The sequence below is a fragment of the Ruditapes philippinarum genome, unplaced genomic scaffold (genome assembly GCF_026571515.1).
Source record: "Ruditapes philippinarum isolate M1 unplaced genomic scaffold, ASM2657151v2 ctg948_1_1_1_1, whole genome shotgun sequence".
Classification (NCBI taxonomy): domain Eukaryota; kingdom Metazoa; phylum Mollusca; class Bivalvia; order Venerida; family Veneridae; genus Ruditapes; species Ruditapes philippinarum.
Window position 1 is genome coordinate 19,928 of NW_026854272.1, and position 21,113 is coordinate 41,040.

The following is a 21,113-nucleotide window of genomic DNA, read 5'->3' on the forward strand; positions in this document are numbered from 1 at the left end:
TGTCAAGCAATTAAAATGTAATCATTGAAATTCATGAAAATTACTCAGCAAAAATTTATACAGCAAAATGAATATAAAGAATGTAACCCTTTGCCTGCTTGCAGCAACTGACATTTCCATGCAAGCAGTTCAGACCAATATCAGCCTGCACATCTGTGCCATCTGATCATGATCTGCCCAGTTTGCTATCCAGTTAACTTATATTTTGAAACTTTCACTATCAATGATGAATGGTTTTGTCAGTATTGAAAGACGGACAAGTCTGTGAAATATAGAGCATATTAAAGATCAAAGACATTTTTGTCTAGATGTCAGCCTTTTAACGTTGATAAAGAGTACTAAGGGTAGAGAAAACTGTTATCACAAGTGTTAACATAGGATGCTGTGTGTAATATTGAATCACTTTGTACATTTTCCTGCTATACACCAATACTGTATCATCATTTCCTCGTGCATGGCCAATCCAATCCTCCACATGCCGCTGATACAATAAAGTAAATAACAACCTGGAAATAGTTAATATAAAAATGGAATAACAACCTGAAAATAGTAAATTGAAAAATGGAATAACAACCTGGAAATAGTAAATTGAAAAATGGAATAACAACCTGGAAATAGTAAATTAATAATGGAGATGTATCAAAAACAGGAATAGGGTATGAAAAATATCAATAAAATTTCCTATATCCAATAGGAAATTGGATTTACAAAATTGAAACAAGGTATTAAAAATGCTCCTACTATCTTTAAAATGACAGAGTGTAGACCTTCTGTACAGTTGGTTTAAAAGCCAACTCTTATCTATTTAGAAGGCATAACTGCATGTACATTGTATAATAATTTGAGATTATTTATAAAAGTAAGTTTACAAGCCACAGGTTACTATTCAAATCAATATTTACATGTTGGAACTGACAAATCTTGGATCAATCTCAACTACAGGCAATATATATTGCTTAACCTCAATTAAAGACAATAAATACAGAATTTTATGTTGCAGAAGTTTTCTGAGGCTTTTTATTTTGTTATGAGCAGCATCAAAAATTTATATCAATTAAGTAAGATATCAATTTTCCAACACTGCGAGTAGCAAAATTCATGGCCTCAGAAAGCTACTACAGAATGAGTTTTGATATAAGTACACATGTGGTTATTTCAGAAACAGAAATGAGCCGCATCACGACAAAACCATTATAATGGGTTTGCGACCAGCATGGATCCAGACCAGCATGCACATCCGCGCAGTCTGATCAGGATCCATGCTGTTCGTTATCAGTTTCTTTATTTGTTATAGGGTCTGTAAGCGAACAGTATGGATCCTGATCAGACTGCGCGGATGTGCAGGCTGGTCTGGATCCATGCTGGTCACAAACCCATTATGTTGGTTTTGTCGTGACGCGGCTCAAATATACCTGAAATAAAATTCATGAATTACTCATGAATAAGTAATGTTTTCATTAGTTTTTGTTCCCTTTTTAAAATGCTATGTTATACACAGCTAAGATGAGAACAAATGAGAACATCAATGAATGTTACCTTATTTATCACTAACATAATACAGAATTTTTAATCCTTTGCATTATATTAGATCTTCGAGTTTTGCATGTATTTTAAGGGCGAAAATTTATAGGTATATACAATATGTGTAATAATCAACATAGTGATTATTTAGTACTGAAACATCTCATATCAACTTAAAAATATTCTAGCTTTATACTTACAATTATAACAACAGCAATTATAATGGTTATTTTTATATTTTTCCACCACAAAGAACGTGCCAAATTTCGGCTGGTTTTCTTAAAAGTGATAGCCTGAAATAAAAACAATTGTTTTAAGGAGAATTGTGCACTCTGCTGCTCTCAGTACATGACAATAGAATAAGAGCCTGGAGAATGTAGGAATTACTAGTAACAAATACGACAATTTCATTTAAATATCCTGTATATTGTAATTGAGATTGTAAACCACTCTTAAAGGGAGACACAGGCAAAATTTTCATTTCTTAGTTTTTCAGTCATTATTCTGTAAATGCCCTCAAAATGAATATATTAGACAGTCAAAGGAACAAAACTTTTATCCATATAAAGAATAAAATGGTGGTTTCCTAACTTGACCCGCGTGAGTCAGGTTAGAGCGCTAGGATTTTACAATAGTTGTCAAATTGAACTCTGGAAACGTTAAAGAACATGTCAAATGAATGACTTAAGACTTGTTTCAATCATACAATATCCATTAAATATGTTATTGTAACTTCAAAGGGTTTGTTCAAGTCATGTGACTTGTTTTAAAACTATTTGGCGATTCTAATCGGGTCTAGATTTTGTTCAACATATATAAATATATGTACGCTTCAAATCAAAAATATATTGAATTAAATAAGAAATTCATGCTGAAACTTCAAGAAATGTCATTTTAGCGTGATTTAAGTACATAAGATCATTTTAATATTTTTGTCATTATTTTGCCTGAATATCCCTTTAAGTGAATTTATATATATGTATATAATTATGCTTATAAAAACAATTTTCAAACATCAAAGAATATGTAATCATTAAAATATATACGTTTATTTCTTATTGAAAAATTTGACTTAAGTCTTTATAGAAATAAATTTTTTATTACCTCCCTTTATTTACATGAAATGTTAAATTTGGTAATATCTTTATAAATAATGTTTTTTTGAACTTACAAAATTGAATAATCTTAAATTAAGCATCATATTTATGATATAAAACCATAAAAAAATTTGTGTTACAGGATCTTTTAAGAACATGTTATGAGTCAAGTGGACACCAGTGGAAGATTGAAATTGCACGCAAAACTTTGACCAGACTTTTTTTCTTCTTCAGGGAACAAAGGGCCATGATTTTGTTAAAAATCGATGCTTAAGTAATGGGACTTGAAATTGACAGTTTCGTGTGATAACCTTCAGCATGCAAAAATGATAACCAGAACTTTAATATAAAAGGCTGCATTTTAATAAAAATCCATGCCAGAGTTATGGGTCTTGGAAAATGACCTTCAGTTATAATCCTGAACACATTTACTGAAGTATTAAGTTTTATATCAATGCAAAGAGCTTTGCCTGGTGCTAACCTTGTCGTAAAGATCAGTTACCACTAATAGTGAAATACAACCTTTAAAAAAAAAAAAAAAACTGCGCCAACTATACCACTATGTCCCTACTTAGGTTTATTCCATCTTGAGTTACTGATGGGACAAGCAAAAAGTGACATACATTAATACGGACATCTTAGACTGACCCAATTGTTGTATGCTCTCAATTTTAAAGTTGAAGGGGGGGCATATAGGACAGACCTTTGTACATGACAACCTTTGATGCCTGACAAACCTCCTATAACGATAAGAGCTTGGTAAACATCATTACTGCTATATACCAGGAAAACAAGTTATCTGTAGCAGTTTCTATACCAATACAAACCAATTTTCATCTATAAGCACTTCTCTAATTTTCCACATGATTAATTTTGATAAAGTTGTAGTATTTTAAACCATTTTCTCACAAAACAACATGACCTACAATCCAGTTATTCTAAGACCTGTACACTTTACACTCTACTGAGCTTACCTGACAGGCTTTCTTCTTAAGCAAAGGTTTAACGATTTACAAGTAATCACTTACATTGGCACTTAGATCTTCTGATTTGTCCACCAACAATTCTAATCTTTCACCTCTATCTGCTATCTGATCTGATTGAGGGAAAAATTATACAAAGATATTAATAACTCATGTCAAAACAAACAAGAGCTGTCCGTAAGACAGTGTTCTTGGCTATTCTCAGCACTTTACAGTAAGAAAAGAGGCATGACTTTGTGTAAATACGTATCTTAGGGTTATGGGTCCTATGCCCATCATGTTAGATAATCACAGAGAACAAGTGTGTGAAGTTTCAACCCATTCCCTTCAAAAGTTTGAGAGAGACAAAAACTTTAACCAAAGTGTGACAACCACCCTGACACCAGGGTGAAAACATTCAAAACAATAGCATTCTATTCTAAAAAAAGTGGAGCTAAAAATGTATTTTCTGTCCTGGTTTCAGACCAATCAAATACCTGATCTCTGAGTTTTAGTTAAGGAAGGTTTTTTGTGTCTCGGACGTTGATTTTACAGTATAAACTTACTCTGTTTTGAATTCCCAAAAACCAAATAATGACAATGAGTAACTTACAATATCAAGTTTGATCTGGCTCTATACATGTGGCCGAGACAATCAACATTGCTTCTAGCTCCAGCTCTCATAGAGTTAACAACACTCCTGTTTTATTATACTACATACAAAATGTATTTGTATCGTCCCTTTTCATTGGATAAACGTGAAGTTTATAAACTAAATATACAGCTGCAGTCAATTTAGTAATTAATTTAATTTTGTCCTAAAATAAAGGAATTTTGCTGTAGTATAAATTTGTTTTACAGATTCTTGACAGGTAATATAGTCATTTTTCAATATAACTGTTGCCTAGCAGCTTGGGTTATATATACAAACCATCTTTTATATAGGGCCATATAACCTGCTTAAATAATTGAATGTATACAAAAATTGGCTTCAAGACTGCATGGTTAGTAGACGATTAAAACACCAAGCTGCTGACTGTTATAATGTATGCTAAATTAACTAACGACGTCCTCAAACTTGAAGAATAAATATCTACCTATATTTCTGACCATGATTCCTTTCAATTCTTCCACTTGACCTTTGGCATTTTCCAATTTGTCTGATGATTTGTTAATATCGGAGGAAACTCTCTGTAAAGAAGTAAATCATCTAACATGTTAACATCATAAATATATCAAAGAACATGTAATCAAGCAATGCTCTTTTTTTCCTTTTATCAAAGCCTATCAATTTAATTATGCACTTAATAATTTCAACCAGATTCAAACCCTAGCTTATTCAAATGGATTTTTTTTTTTTGAACTGTCCATTATCAATTTTGGGGATATCAAGATGCAAACTAGAGAATAATAAAAACTGGTAAGACTGCATGTAAGTGCAGGCTGGTCTGGCTCTATACAGGTGGTGTACGCTTATTATTTTTAGTTCCAACAGGATTAATAATATCTGTCATATGTTTGCGGTTCATATCAAAATATCCGTCCATGGGGCCACAGGCGGGTCCCCGAGGGATGGATATTCCTATATGAACCGCAAACATATGTCGGATATTTTTTCTTGCATATTCTACTATATTCAATCGTATTTTAGATTCTTTACATCAATAAAACAATTTTCCACGTAAATTTATGTCATTACACCTGTTACAATTTGCTTACAACAGTGTGTGAAATTACAACTTCATTCATAATGGTGAAATTACGTCATTCTTAGCGTGATATTGTATAGTATGTGACTTATCTGGCACATTCTACGCCAGATGAAAGTTCCTGCATGGGTAAAACTAACTGAAACACCAGTCTGATATGCAAGAAAATTGTAATATATACCATCTTGACTTGATGGAAAAAAATATATCAAAAAATTAAAGTGGAAAAAATTTCATATATTATGATGTAATTAAACACCAAGGCAACAAAAAAGGCATTCAAAGATCAATTATGAAACAATATGGTAATGAACACACGTGTGAACTTAAGTTATTAGTATGTGGTTTATTTTTGTTTGGATAATGGCGCATCATCACAATTTAGGTCAAACAGCAGGCCTCGACATTAGCGGTGGTCCGTTGGTCCGAGACCACCTGATTTTGGCAAGGACCACCTAATTTTAAAATGCACTGGTCCATCGGACCACTTGAATTTTCTTGTTTGTGCAAGGTTCATTTGGGAGAATGACGATTTGGTCAAAAATGTTATATACATTTTGTTTAAAACCATTTGTCATATGAACATGTATAATTATGGTTCATTAATAGATTAATCTGATTAGAAGGTCTTAAATCATCAATAACTTTCATTTTAAATCGCTAAAATTTTGTCGTTGCAAGTTAAAAGTGTAAAGCTACGGTCTCACTTACGGCAGAGCCCAGGACCATCCCGGTAAGTTACCGGGACGATCCGGGGTGAAATTATTGTTGCGGTCACACTTGGCCCGGCAGCACTACGGTAGTTCCCAACTAACAACCCATGATGCGCTCCGGATCATCCAGGCAGAGCCCAGGTGAAGCTACGGTTCATGCCGGTGCTTCCACGGTCGTACCAGGATGACGCCAGAAGAGCCCTGGTTGACCCAGGCAGAGCCCCGGTCGATCCAGGCAGAGAACCCCGGTAGATTAAAAACTCCCGAAAATGATAACATTGATACATAATTTTTATTTAATATAATATCTATTGTTCCAGAATAGTAATTCATGATGACTTTCTGAAAAATCCGTATGCCATACTTGATAGAAGGGAAATGGGTAGGGCTTTAATACAAACAAATGCAATCATCGCAAATTGTCGTTATTTTTTTTTAAATGATCCGGGCTTTGCCGGGGCTCTACCGGGATCAACCGTAGCTCTACCTTTATCCTCCGGGGCTCTGCCTGTAGTCACCGGGGCTCTGTTGGCATATACCGGGGCTATACCGTAGCTCTACCGGCTATATCATACCCCGGATCATCCCGGACCAGCCCGGTGATATTAAATATTTTATTCCATCTGGGGTCGAATGCCGGATGTTCCCGGATCATCCCGGCAGAGTTACGGATGTACTCCGGTTGTTCCCGGTCGTTCCCGGATCATCCCGGTAGACAATTCCCGGATCATCCCGGACGTCTACCAGGGCTCTGCCGGGATGTAAGTGAGACTGTAGCTTTAAGAATTTGTGATATTAAGCTAGGTACAAATTGCATTCAAATTATGCTAGTAATGATGCATCGTCTGATTACCACGGTGGAACCTTTAACATTTATGTTATGTTACATGTTAATCACACATGGGTATCCGACGATGGTAATTATGATATTGTATGGGATACCATATGAACTTTAAATTTCATATACATGAATAATGGCAGCAAACTAAAGGAACTGGAAAAAATACATCTAGTAATTCTTTGCATAAGTTATCTTCACGATAAGAGATCCATTTCTTCCAGAGTTAAAATTTCTTTTTTTTTTAAATAAAAGGTTAAAAATACTCATTGTAAAAAAAAAACATCAACCAACAAGCAACAAGGCGGTAAAAATTCTGTACTCATAATAAAACTGTGAGAAAAATAAGCTAAACTATAGTGATATATAAAGTTGTTTTTATTTTTTATCCTTTAGATGTTTCCTTGTTTTAAGATAATTGATTAGTTTTTATTAAAAATGTTAATCTATAAAAGATACATGTAATTATCATGATTATAAGACATACCACGTATCAGCAATACATATTTGAATAACAGTAAGAAAAAACCCAGACACAAATGGTTTCACTATTCCCTAACTTGAGTTGAGGGAGAAATCACTTCAATATAAAAGTTAACACAAATAAGAGCCCTGTTGTGTATTTTTGAATGAGCTATGAAAAATAACTTCACGACAGAATACCTACTAAAGAATACCTACTAACTTGCTCTCCTTAATTTATGATTAGATAAAAATATTGTATCTAAAATGTCTGTTTTCTTTAAAGGTTAATCATACATCTTTGTCATTAATTTTAAGCATACCTTTTTCTAAACTTGCAGTAAACTGATATAATAATAATTGACCACTTGACTTCTGGAAGGACCACCTTAATTTCAAATCTAGTGGTCCGGCTTACCACCTGATAAAAAAGTTAATGTCGAGGCCTGAACAGTATGAGGTATCGTAAGGTAAATAGAAATGGAAAATAAGACAGATACTTCTGAAGAAAATACGACAAGGTGTGATCCAAAGGCCACTTAATTGTAACATTAAGTTGTCTTAATTTGCAATAGATACAGGTAAAATGTACAAGCTGTCTTGACTACGAAAATGGCTTATAAACAGATATCCATTAAAAGGTGTAAATAAAAACATTACAATATTTACCATTTGTGTGGCCATTACTCTGCTGAACTCACTGTTCATTGCATAAGGTAATGCTGTCTGTGCCCTCACACCATACTGCATCTGGAATCTAAATTTTCAAAAAAATATTCTAATCTTACTTTTTTTCTCTTTACTAATATGACATTTCATTAAGTTGTGTTAATAAAAGTGTTAAATATTCAACAAATGTATACAAAAATAAAAACTGTTGATAGGATTCAACTTCTCTCACTGCTTGATAGCAAAACAAGAGCCCTGGATTATGAAGAATTTTCTAGGTTTAAAAAGGGCCATAATTCTGTCAAAATCCATGTTAGAGTTATATGCCTTTGACAGTGATCTCCAATGCTGTCAAATAAGTGTATACAGTTTCAACCAATTTCCTCTGGTAGCTTTGGAGATACCAACTTGCACATAAAAACTAAACCAACATGTGATGCCGACATCTGTGTGGGTACAATAGCTCTCCGTTTTCTTAGAATAGTCGAGCTAAAAAATTAAAATAAATTACTTGTGCGGTCTACCATACATCATTCTAAGTATATCTTGATGGCGATAAACAGAGATATTTCATTGAAAAGAGTGAAAGAAACTTACTTCCTCTTAATTTCTGTCAGGAATGTAAATGCCTTTGCCCTTTCATAATCCTGCAAGAAAAACATAAACAATAAAATACACATATAAATACAATAGACAAAATGTGTGTAACACTTATTCATTGTAACAGTTTACCATGGTGGGTTATCAAGTGACATTTGAGTAATATGCTCATCACTAATGATTATGCCAATGTATGTACCAATGGAATCTGCAAATATTTTTCTCCAACATGGTATATGTTGTTTATTCTTAATTATAATGAAAGATAAAACAAAAATATAGCTAAAATAATCTTGCAAGTTATGGGGGCAGCCATTAGCGGTGACCTTATGTTATTGTAAACAAATGTCATGAAATCAGGGATTTCATGTAAACCCTAAAAGATTTAGAGATTTCACATAGACTCTATACAAGTTTTACTGTATAATCCTATATGAATATCATTTAAACGCTTTAATCATCATCTGATAACTTATATGAAGTTTTATTAAAAAACAACCAAAAAAAACAACAACATAAAATGTTAATAAGGGATGCTCTATGCTACAAAACTTAATGCAAACAAATGTTTAAGTGTATGCAGTAGTTATACAGCACATGTAAAAATCATATGACATGGACATCTCACATGTGATATGCAAGGAGTTATGTTATCAAATGACACTGTAGGGATCATAGGTTTGAGCCCTACTTGGGTCATAAACATGATTTCACACCAGCACTGGTTAATGCTAGGAAGCAGATACAAATAAGCTACTGATTTTCATTATATAAATACATTGTAATGTTTGAACATATTGCATAAAACTTTAAAATTCTCTTAAAGATGCAAATTATACAAAATCTACTTACATCATCTGTTATACAAAGGTAAACAATTCGGTCCTCGCAGATATAATGAAATAAATAACTGAAAAGAAAGGAAAATACAAATTGTTGTCGGTATTCAGCTTCTTTCTGTATATATTTTCTAATCAACACGTCATGTTTGACATCGACATGGTGACAATGGTGATAAAGAACAACTCTCAACATAAGTGTCCAACTTTATTTGTCATCCAATGAAAACGCTGTATTTCTTCAAAATTCTGTGTGTTAATTTTCATAGAAGTACAAAAGTCAAAACTATATCGAATTCAGTCCATTGTCGACTTCTATTTTTCATAGTACTTCATAAAACTGTATAGTGGCGTAATAAAGTGAATGATAATGAGGCCAAATAAAGCTTGACACTAAATATGTTAGTATTCATCCGTGCTGTTCTACAGAAATTAGAAACATTCTCCTGTCGCTATCGCAACCGTCGAAGTTTCTAATTTCTGTAGAACATCACGGGTGAACACTAACATATACTTAATGTTGATTTATAAACATTTAAAAGAAGGTAAGCATAAAACTTTCACTTGAAATGTCTGATTAAGACAATAACATTAATATTGAAAATTTTGAACCAGTCTTATGAACACAGCAATACATGATATAAAACACATATCCAACTGTAAATCCTTTCTGTGAACAAAAAGATTGACTGAAAAATCAGAAAAAAAGAAATACATGTAGTTACTTTTAGCAAAGATTACTAATGTAACAGGAAAATAAAATCTAAATTACATTCTAAATAAAGTCAAAAGGAGAGATATGGTAAAACTTGAAAAATAAGGGTCAGAGTAATGAGGTGCCTCAAAGGTCAAGCATAAGTGGTTAAGGTCATTGACTTCTAAGCACTCCTTGATGTTGTGAGTTTGGATCATGCAAAGTATTTGGATTCTTCCATTTGTGGAAGATTATCCAGATGGCTTACAGAAGGTCGTGATTTTATTTGGGGGCATATTTGTGCCTGAAAGAATGCACAGTCAGGCACAGACAACTAAAGATAATCACCTTTAAACTGTCACCAAAACATCATCAGACCAAAGTTACCTTGTCATATAAAGAGGCTGGAAAATGAAGCTGGGACTAGTAGTTGGTAAAACATAACTATTGTACTCCCGAACAAACACTTAAATCTTAAAAAAATATATTCAGCAGCAATTACCTATATTAAAACAATTAATATATTATAATTTATGACAGTTATTCTAGGAAACTGCTGATTACCTTCCATGTGAGTATGTAAGCTTGGAATTATCAGGTGGTATTTTTGCAAGAATTTGTTCCGTTACTTCCGTGAAGTTTCCTGCACAACTGGCATATTTAGCCAGGACTGTTGTTCCCCGTGCCACAGTACAAAAAAGGATAGGCATCCTGTAAAAATAGTTAGTATGTCTTCAGACAGATAAAGTTTACACGTGACTTCAAGTGCATAATAAAAAAAAAAAACATGGTACTATAAACCATAGGCATAGATAATATCTTCACAGGACTTAAATTATCTTTCAGTATGAACAGTTCATTATTGTCATTCCATTTCTAAAACAGCGACAGGGTAACAGCAGTGAGCACTTGAAAAAAATTGAAAGGTAAAAAGAAAGAATCTTTTTGATGTTTCTCACACAGAACATTTAAAGGCCATTTTTTTTACCTTTTGGTATATTGATCTTTTTAAAAAAAAAAGGTAGGGTCGAGGCGGGAAAAAAGAAGAAAAAAATTCATATCTTTAATGTCTTAAAGGTGAGATGCTAGTTATTATAATCCTTTCTCTTATGATTAGACCATCCCGATTCTGATAAATGTGATGCGCACATTGAAATGACTGATTGCCTAAATTCAACAGTGCTTATAAATACAAAAAACATTGTTCACATGTGTGAATCCACAAATAAATAAGATAGCATGTTGCCATTATTCAACAACACACATGAAATCTACACACAAGATGACCTCTCTGACCCTTCAAAAGAATAAGTCAATCTTTGATGTTCACACACATGTAGTTCCAGTTGTTTAATCAAAAAACATCAAATGTACCGAAATTCAACTGACTTGCATTAATGTATTTACAGAACAGTAGATAAAAATATATCAAGTAAAATATTACGTGTTTAATTATTACCGAAATTGAAAAATATTTCTTGGATAATTAGCGGTTCAATTATTTACACATATAAATCATTAATCGTAAGTGCATTTTTTTTATTTTGTTTGAAAGGAAACACTTATTCAATCTCCTATTTAAGACAATTTTTAGTTGTTTTCTTTAGCATTTTAATGCAAATGAACCTTCAAAACATGATTTTATACATACATCTACATACCTGAAATGAATTTTAATGTTACGGGGAAGTCAAAGACCGGGCCCGCGAAGCGGGTCCCAGGGCTTTGGCTTGCCCGGCTATAGACTACACGTGTATATTTAAAAGAAAATCAAATACAAATTTTTTTAAAAATATGTGGAATTCTATACCTATCAATGAAATTTTCAGTGTCAGTTCTAGTCGGGCGCCGCCATTTACAATGTCACTCAATGATAAAAGGCGGGGTATTCCGATAACGGAACAAATCTCAACTTTTCCGATAAATAATAAACGTCAAGTGTTCCGAGTGAAAACGGAAGCGGTGCATGTAATACCCAATGACAATTTTAAAACGGAAAGAATGTAAGGAATTTTTTAACGACTTCCCCGTTCATAGGCTTTGCCTAATTTCATATTATATAGATACTTGTAAGAATGGTTTGACTCATTTTACAGCTTTTTTTTTCATGTTACATGCAAAATACATCGCCGTAAAAATTATCTCAATGTTTCTTTGAAAAATTTTAAACCAGACATCATTTTTAAATTGATCAGGATAATCATACATTGTAATTTTGAAAGAGGTAAAATGGGAGTAGGTCCTAGCTAAGTCATGTAAGTGACTGTCCAAACCTAGTCACTTGGCTATATTTGATATAAAGTGGTTGTCAGATTAAAAATAAAGTTTCTCAATCATAGATTGTATATAAACTTCATAAACTATACAGTACACATCAAAGTCATTGTCAAACCTGTTAATTTAAATGGCTTTCTTCCTACTTTCACTATTTGACAGCCTCTGTTTACTTGGGAAATGACATCACTAACACATGACTGACTGGTTTAATAAATGAGATTAAGAACCGCAAATTCATAAAGAGTAAACTAAATTAAAGTAACCATTCTATACGACAAGCTTTTTCGTACACAGACTAAATTTGCGCAACGTGAAAATATGTCATCTAACATCCAAAATAGTGGGTCCAAACAAAAAGTTTTAGAACCAGAGAAAGATAAAATGAAAATATATGTGGTATGATTCTCAACTTTTCTAAATAACTAGACGTATGTTAACATTATCTGTATAAATGTGAGAGTGGTTTTCGTGATATTGATCTTGATTAATAGGTGCTTGGTTATCGATGTTAGTGCGTACTCCAGTCAGCTCGTACCCAAAAAGTTTCTGACGATTTATACAGTGTTATAGACAAATTAAACTTAACATGTCACTTTTTTTTTGATGTAGCTAAAAAGACTTCAGCGAACAGGTTTTATAGCTCTGTTAGACCTGTTACAGTTGCACAGCGTCAAAATAAAAGCGACAAAGTTATGGAAGCAAGAACTAATTTTGATGTGCAACAGTGACGTTGTGGGTCAACCCTTTTTGCGAAAACTACCTGAATTTTGGCTGTTTGTGTACCATACATAAAAGCCTATTCAAAACAAACAAATAATTCATTAATCATCACTCAAAACAATATAAATCCGACAAGTTTTTGGTACAATGTCTGTTATTGAATAAATACACTGCTATTTATAATTGCAAAGTGATGTTTTCAATTAAAAATAGCATTTGGGTCATGTGTCACAAAATGTCATGCAAAGGTATCCAAACCTAAATTCTCGCTAGTCACGTGATAATATAAAGGGCAGCAATTGGGGCAAATTTTATGAAATACGAACCCACTGATAAACTTTGAGGTCTAGCAGTACTATAAAACCTGTTTGCTGAAGTCTCTTTAGCTAGGTCACAATATATTGTGGCAGTCATATTTGGTTTTATCTCATATATCGGACTATTTTTATGTTGGACTGTCTGCAGCTGCCTTTTAATGACAACCCTAACTTAAGTTTAGTTCTACTTAAATTATTTCTTGTATATATGTACATGTAGTTACTAGTAATTAGACAAAATATAGTGACATGCCAAAGCCAGATTCTGAGATATTTTTCATTCTGGGTCAGAATCTCGGTTTTAAAGAAGGTGATAACCTATTGGTTGTTGTCAGATTCTAATGTATAACGTTATTTAGAAGCTGATTTTAATCAGATTGGGCAAATAAGTTGTCTGAAAATAACAAAAATACTTCTTCAAAACAGTTGTGAAACTGCTATGTAGTTAGTAAAGCGAGATTCTGCCCCAGAACGAAAATATCTCGGAATCAATCAATATATTTTGACCATGCATAATGCTAGCTTTTTATAGAGAATACCATGCTAGTACATGTATCTGATGTTACAAAATTATTAGGCAAATTGATCAGTTTAATATTTCAAACTTTTAAGAGTTAAAATTTATAAATATTTCATTATTTTTATTTTATTACATTGTATATGGATTAGGTGTATGATAAAGCTGAAGGCAACTGATAATGCTAAATTTATTAGACATACACTTTATCAACAGTTATCAACATAATGACATGATATAATGTCTATTGTAAATATTAATGAGCCACGTCATGACAAAACCAACATAGTGCGTTTGCGACCAGCATGGATTAAGATCAGCCTGCGCATCCGGTCAGTCTGATCAAGATCAATGCTGTTTGCTATCTGAGTTTCTCTACTTGTTATAGGGTTTGTAAGCGACCAGCATGGATCCTGATCAGACTGCACTGATGCGCAGGCTGGTCTGGATCCACGCTGGACGCAAAAGCGCTATGTTGGTTTTGTCGTGATGCGGCTCAATTTTATTTTTTGAAAGATGCCTACTGAGGGAGCAGAGGAGGATGAAACATGTCAGACTTTTGTTCTGAACAACGAAGATCACACACTCGGAAATTCCTTGAGATACATGATCATGAAAAAGTAAAATGACTTTTTTTTTATTCATTCCTCATTTTGTATCTTGTGTTTCTATTTCATGTCTACATGTAATTAGTGTGACAGGGCGAGAAAAACTTGCAGCCTGACCAGGACTGGAACCCGGGACCCTCCAAATACCGTATCAAGGCTCTATCGACTGAGAAATCTGGCCGCTAACACATCTTCTCCCCTAAATAGTGAACAGTGACATACTCCAGTGCTATGTTGAAATTCGTCCTGGAATTTCACTGAGTTATAGAGCTATCCGGCAGCTTACACATCTACTCCCATTAATAGTGAACAGTTTTGAACCATGACATTAGTTTTAACTGTTTTGACCGTTACAAATTTTAAGCAAAACTTTATTGCAACTAATTGACAGTTTGTCCTTTACCTCTTTTTAATTTTGATAAGTTTGGTTATCTACCATACCTTTTTCCAGCTCATAAAACATTCAGGTATCCCCAAAAGCTTTATTTGAATATAGTTCTATATAGCCATTAGGAATTATTGAACACTTAAAGACTGTTTAGGGGTGTCCATGGCTGAGTAGTTTCTGTTTGTTCGAATCCTACCAGAGACTTTGTATTCTTTAATGTGAGGAACCTATCCAGATTTGAGTTAATATGCTATCTTGCAGAATGCTGGTGGTCAAACTCTGGTGCCTGTATGTGTCTGAAATTTGCATACAATGGCACATGAGATATTCCCCCACTAGAGAAGTTGGAAAGTTGCCATATTACCTTTAAATTTGCGATTGTGTGTTCAACAAAAAGCGAAAACAAAAGATGACTGTGACATGTTAGATTTAATGCCAAAGTGTTCATTTCAGCTTGTCTTTGATTATTATTTTATATTAGTATCAGACACATTCATAGGGTTCTTGATGTAGAATCACCCACAAGATCCTATCAAATCAAATAAATAAAGTTATATTTATCCATAGAATATTAATATAGATTAATATGAAATTTTTAATATGCAATAAATCACTATGGAAACTATCATCATCATCAACTATCTTCTTTGGCCTTTGGGTGCAGATTGTGTAAGGTGCAGAATTTGTCAGGCTAATTGAAACCTATTCATATTCAAAGATGGTTGATATAGTTCTACCAATATCCCTGCTTGTGCCTGAAAAAAAATGCAAAAGGGATACCCGTTGGTCTTTGTCTATTTGTACGGCAAAACATTATCAGTCTTAGTTTATTGAAAGACAAGAAAAGTGTTTGAAAGTATTTTGATGTAGGTGAATAATACAATAAATTATTAATAATTTATTTCCAGCCCAGATACACAGTTTTGTGGGTACAGTATCCCTCATCCATCTGAGGAAAAGATTAATTTTAGAATACAAACATATGGTAATGTACAATTTTACATTGATAATAATATGATGGGTTTTTTTTGTGTACCAATTTAAATAGCAACAGTTGCCAAATATAATTACAATGTAATTAACAAAAAAAATTGATTACATAAAATGTTTGAGGATATATTAAAAAAAATTTATTATTTTTTTGGCGATTTAGCTGTGTATTTTTTTTTTTTTTATAAATAGAAACATTTTATGTACATGTGTAAAGATATTTCTTTATTTTACTTCAGGAAAGCCATCAATAGATGTTTTAAGAAAAGGACTTAAGGATCTAAACACTGTATGTGAACATGTGCTAAGAACATTTGAGGTAAGTTTACACACTCGTGTTTGTAAAACTTAATTTTCTTAAGGGCATATAAATGTACAATTTAACTTAAAAGAGTAGATGATGATGTCCCTCATTCAGTGAGAATTACTTGTATTCTAGACTGCATTGTCACAATGTTTAATAATATATTGATCAGAAGTAATATTGACTGACCTGAAGTGGTGAGAGAAAACTTCAGTCTGTCCTTGAAAGACTTTTTCCCAGTTCTGTCTTATTTTATTCTTACTTTATTTTTAACAAGACATTGAGGATATTGTATGGGTGTTAGTTCAATATTGAATTTATTGAACAAGTTTAACTAAATTACAATATGCAAGCCTTTGGCAATCATAATATATTTTAATTCAACAAGTTCAATAAATTCAGTATTGAACCTACACAAATATAATCACATCATGATTATATGCATGTCTGTGCCATACCATTTTTAAGTAGTCACAAAAGAATATATTAAGTGATCATAATTTAAAATACTTCATATCTAGCATAAAGCATAACAACAACAATTCTGTAAAGGATATAAAATATGAAAATAGCCAATTCAGTGTAAAGGAACTGCTACTCAGCTATAAAAAATACTGGAATTAATTCCCTTCTTGTAGGGTTTTCGTCATGTATATTTATCACCCAAACTTTAGATTGATATGAAACTTGAATTATCAAAAGAAGTTGTGATATAAATACTTATATGTCTTCCCATTTAATAGTGTTGTAGAGTACAATGCAGGGGAAAAAATTGGTCTTTTCTTAAAAGAACCTATCATATTTTTACCTGATGGGATGAATTAGTGTGGTGGTGGTGGTGTTGGTAGTTTTCACTCTGGATCATGGTAGAAAGCCACATTAAATTTACTCAAGCACAGTTCAGCCACCTCATCTTTCCTGAGCATGATATCAAGCAGTTTACCAGTACTAGTTGCCTTCACTTCCGCAAGGAACTGATTAACTTCTGTGTATACCAGAGCAGAGGTACAGTGCGAATGACTGTATAAATTATTTCATAATCACTCCCAACAAAAGTGACCTGCGTTGTACGGGAATCGAACCCGGTTGCCTGATTCACAGTCCAACACACTACCTATTGAGCTATCCAGACTGCTTATGAACTAGTATTGTACTATATTAGAGCCATTAAATAATGTTTTAACCTTTTTCAGACTAGCATTAATGAACACAAAAGGAGAAACCAGTCGGATATTGAAGCTATGGACCAGTCAACCGGATGATCAGAACCCGTAAACCAGTCTAATAAAGGTTCCAGTCTACCAGAATATAAAAAAGGAACATTGAATTGAAAATGTGACCAGTCTTTGAAAAGAACACTTCCTGTCATTACAGGGGAAATGAGGAATTGCCTGATTTAAAAAAAAAACAGTTCTAAACTTCACACAGATGAATCTTGAATGTAAATGATAATAATCCATGCAGAGCATGTTGGTTAATCTGCATGACATCTTTATTATCATTGACTTAATGCTATATTCAAGTGTTGAGCCATTTTTAGCTCGACTTTTCTATGAAAAGGGGAGCTATCCTACTCGCGTCGGCGTCGGCGTTAGCGTTAGCGTTGGCGTCACACCTTGGTTAAGTTTTTCGTACCACCCCACTTTATTTCAGAAGTATTACAAGTATGGCTTTGAAACTTACCATACTTGTTCACCATCATAACCTCCATCTACAGACAAGAGTACATAACTCTGTCAAGGTTTTTGACAGAATTATGGCCCTTTTTTGACTTAGAAAGTGTATTGAGCTTGGTTAAGTTTTTTGTACCACCTCACTTTATTTCAAAACCATTGGAGGTATTGCTTTGAAACTGACCATACTTGTTTACCATCACGACCTTCATCAACAGACAAGAGGACATAACTCTGTCAAGGTTTTTGACAGAATTATGCCCCTTTTTGACTTAGAAAATACATTGAATATGGGTAAAATCCACTTATTGCCTTAACCCTTTGAGATATTGCTTTGAAACTTTTAATGCTATTTCACATCATTACCCCCATCTGTACGCAAGAGAAGGTAACTCTGTCAAGGATTTGTTTTAAAAATTAAGGCCTTTTATCGACTTAGAATCTTGGTTAAGTTTTTTGTACCACCTCACTTTATTTCAAAACCATTGGAGGTATTGCTTTGAAACTGACCATACTTGTTTACCATCACGACCTTCATCAACAGACAAGAGGACATAACTCTGTCAAGGTTTTTGACAGAATTATGCCCCTTTTTGACTTAGAAAATACATTGAATATGGGTAAAATCCACTTATTGCCTTAACCCTTTGAGATATTGCTTTGAAACTTTTAATGCTATTTCACATCATTACCCCCATCTGTACGCAAGAGAAGGTAACTCTGTCAAGGATTTGTTTTAAAAATTAAGGCCTTTTATCGACTTAGAATCTTGGTTAAGTTTTTAGTACCAGTCCACTTTTTGACTGAACTGTTTGAGATATTAATTTGAAAGTTGGAATACTTGTTTACAATCATGATTCCCAAACATGTCCAGGAGAAGGTAATTCTGTCAAAGATTTTATTTGAATTATGGCCCTTAACTGTCAATGTTTTGTATTATAGGCAAGCACTAAAAAAGTCGAGCGCGCTGTCTTACGGACAGCTCTTGTTCAAAACTTTCTTATAAGTATGAAAGCAAAAAAAAAACCAACTTTTACATAGCAAATGGCATATAGCTATATTATGAAGTCTCATTGCTTTATAAAAATTAAACGACTTCCAGGACATGTATAAATTAAACAGCTATTTTTCAGTGGTATCATTATATGACTGCTAATAGCTGAAGATGTAAATATGTATAAACCAACCTATCAGATTGTTAGGCCAAGGACATTACACTTGTTCTGTTGTTCTGAACTATTTACTTAAGTAAGATTTTATATCATAAGTAATTAATTTTCTTCAGGTAAAGGTTCCGATTTCTTTTTTAATTATGAAACTTGATAAGTAAGACAAACAGAATGATTTTTCTTAGGTTACAAAATGAAAATACATAAATATTTCTTTTTCTTTTTTTTTTTTTTTTTTTTTTTCTTTCTTTTTTTTTTTATGATATTTTTATTTTGTTACAAAATGAAAATTGAGAAATGATCTACACTATAATTAGTTCTAGTTGACTACATGTATTATAAATACAATTTTTTTTACGACGAGAGTAGAAAATATTAATCTTTACCATGCTAAATATCTTAAATGAAACTTGACCATCTTTCGATTTCATTATTTGGACAAAACCATTTATCATTTTAGGAAATATTTCAAAATAACTACTTATAGTGAACTGTGTAGACCATGATCACCATGGTGTTGCTGTCAAACTTTGGTAAGTGAGGCGTCCGTGGCCGAGTGGTTAAGGTCGTTGACTTCAAACCACTTGCGCCTCACCGCTGTAAGGTTAGAATCCCAACAGGGACTTTGGATCTTTCATGTGAGGAAGCTATCCAGCTAGCTTTTGGAATGTCAGTGGATCTACTCAGGTGCCTGTTCGTGCCTGAAATAATGCACGGAAGGGCATCTGAGGTCTTCTTCCACCAGTTAAGTTGAAATGTCCCCATATGACCTATACTGTGTCTGTGTGACATAAAACCCAATTAAACAAACAAACACTTTGGTAATTTAAAAGGTTTTTGCATGCAAGTTGGTATCTCTAAAACTACTGAAAGGAATGGGTTGAAATTTCACACACTTGTTCTCTGTTGTTATTTTCCATGATAGGCATAGGTCCCATGACTCTGAGTAACGTTTTGGTTTGCCCCTTCTCTTAAATGATCACTACCCCATTGTCTGTTTGTCTGTCTCATCAATGTAGTCTGTCTGTCTGTCTGTCTGTCTGTTTCATCAATGTACGGACTTTCTTATCAAAAATTACAGGTACAATTTCATCCAAAACTTTACAGGAATGATCATCACCAAGTTTTGCTAGTTGTGCATATCTTTGGCATTTTCCAGTTCGTTTGTTTTTGTCAGAGTTGTGGCCCTTTATCATCTTACTGACATTGTTGGTTTACAAGTGTTATTATTGGAAAATGATGACTTAAAAAGATAATTGTTAACACAAATTATTGATGTGTATTTATTACATCCTATCAATTTGATAGCTGAGTGTTATTACATCCTAATGTTTAGCAAAAAGTAAAATTTAATAAGATATACTGTAATTATATTATTGTTAACTGTATTATATGTAATAATGCTTTAAAGATGGATTTCAAATCTATATTTATTATCAAACACTGGTTTTGTTGAATATATTTAGCAATGTGTAACTTACTAGTATGTCTTGATAACTAATGGAAAATAAAATAGAAAGTTGAAAAGGAGTAAAATCTATATTATTTATACTCAAAAGTTTTTGTTCATCTTTAGACTCTTTATGTTCTGTCTTTTAGTATCTGAAATTATTTAATTATAAAATGGAGGTAAAAATGATTGTATGGTAACATTGCCTTGTATTCAAGGCAGAGTGCATTTTGTTTATTCAATTGTTTGTCTAAGCATGCGTCATAATTTTTGTTAAAATTTATATTTCCTTTCCTGCTGTTTTAATTCTAGCGGCTTTAAATTATGATGGTCATACTTTGATTAGTGGTAACGGTAGCGCTTTTAAACAAATGATTAGTAGAATCCCTGAAAATATTCACCATGGACCTCTACACACTAAATACCAGCCTTAGAATCCTTCCCGTAAAAGCATTTCTGCACTGTTCTTTGTGTATACTGTTTATACACTGGTAGAGGGCGCTTCCGATGGCACTACGGGTTTCGAACCGGCGATTGCGAATACAAGATTTGATGTGTGGATTTAACTAGAAGTCACAAGGTCAAGGCACAAAAAG

The 21,113-nt window shown here is 33.1% G+C and overlaps 2 protein-coding genes across 2 annotated transcripts; one reads left to right on the forward strand and one right to left on the reverse strand.

Annotated features, from left to right (window-relative positions):
* Window positions 1-295: 295 nt before the first annotated feature.
* Window positions 296-12,630, reverse strand: LOC132739611 (vesicle-associated membrane protein 7-like). Its single transcript, XM_060727357.1, has 9 exons — window positions 12,497-12,630; window positions 10,669-10,815; window positions 9,424-9,481; window positions 8,569-8,618; window positions 7,972-8,059; window positions 4,678-4,771; window positions 3,647-3,714; window positions 1,722-1,814; window positions 296-506 (listed from the first exon to the last, which is right to left on the reverse strand). The coding sequence occupies exons 2-9, from the start codon at window positions 10,812-10,814 to the stop codon at window positions 441-443; spliced, it is 663 nt and encodes a 220-aa protein (XP_060583340.1). The 5' UTR covers window position 10,815; window positions 12,497-12,630; the 3' UTR covers window positions 296-440.
* Window positions 12,631-12,658: 28 nt separating this feature from the next.
* Window positions 12,659-17,758, forward strand: LOC132739613 (DNA-directed RNA polymerases I and III subunit RPAC2-like). The gene is made up of 5 exons (XM_060727358.1): window positions 12,659-12,777; window positions 14,452-14,555; window positions 15,840-15,916; window positions 16,161-16,240; window positions 17,419-17,758. The coding sequence occupies exons 1-5, from the start codon at window positions 12,700-12,702 to the stop codon at window positions 17,485-17,487; spliced, it is 408 nt and encodes a 135-aa protein (XP_060583341.1). The 5' UTR covers window positions 12,659-12,699; the 3' UTR covers window positions 17,488-17,758.
* Window positions 17,759-21,113: the final 3,355 nt, after the last annotated feature.

Bases quoted from the DNA above. Each gene is read 5' to 3' on its own strand.
- LOC132739611 (XM_060727357.1), bottom strand. From the start codon at position 10,814: ATGCCTATCCTTTTTTGTACTGTGGCACGGGGAACAACAGTCCTGGCT. The intron at 8,060-8,568 runs GTAAGTTTCTTT...TTGAAAATTTAG, and splicing joins CTGACAGAAATTAAGAGGAA to ATTCCAGATGCAGTATGGTG. The intron at 1,815-3,646 runs GTAAGTGATTAC...TTTTTATTTCAG, and splicing joins CAGAAGATCTAAGTGCCAAT to GCTATCACTTTTAAGAAAAC.
- LOC132739613 (XM_060727358.1), top strand. From the start codon at position 12,700: ATGTCATCTAACATCCAAAATAGTGGGTCCAAACAAAAAGTTTTAGAA. The intron at 14,556-15,839 runs GTAAAATGACTT...ATTTATTTCCAG, and splicing joins AGATACATGATCATGAAAAA to CCCAGATACACAGTTTTGTG. The intron at 16,241-17,418 runs GTAAGTTTACAC...AACCTTTTTCAG, and splicing joins ATGTGCTAAGAACATTTGAG to ACTAGCATTAATGAACACAA.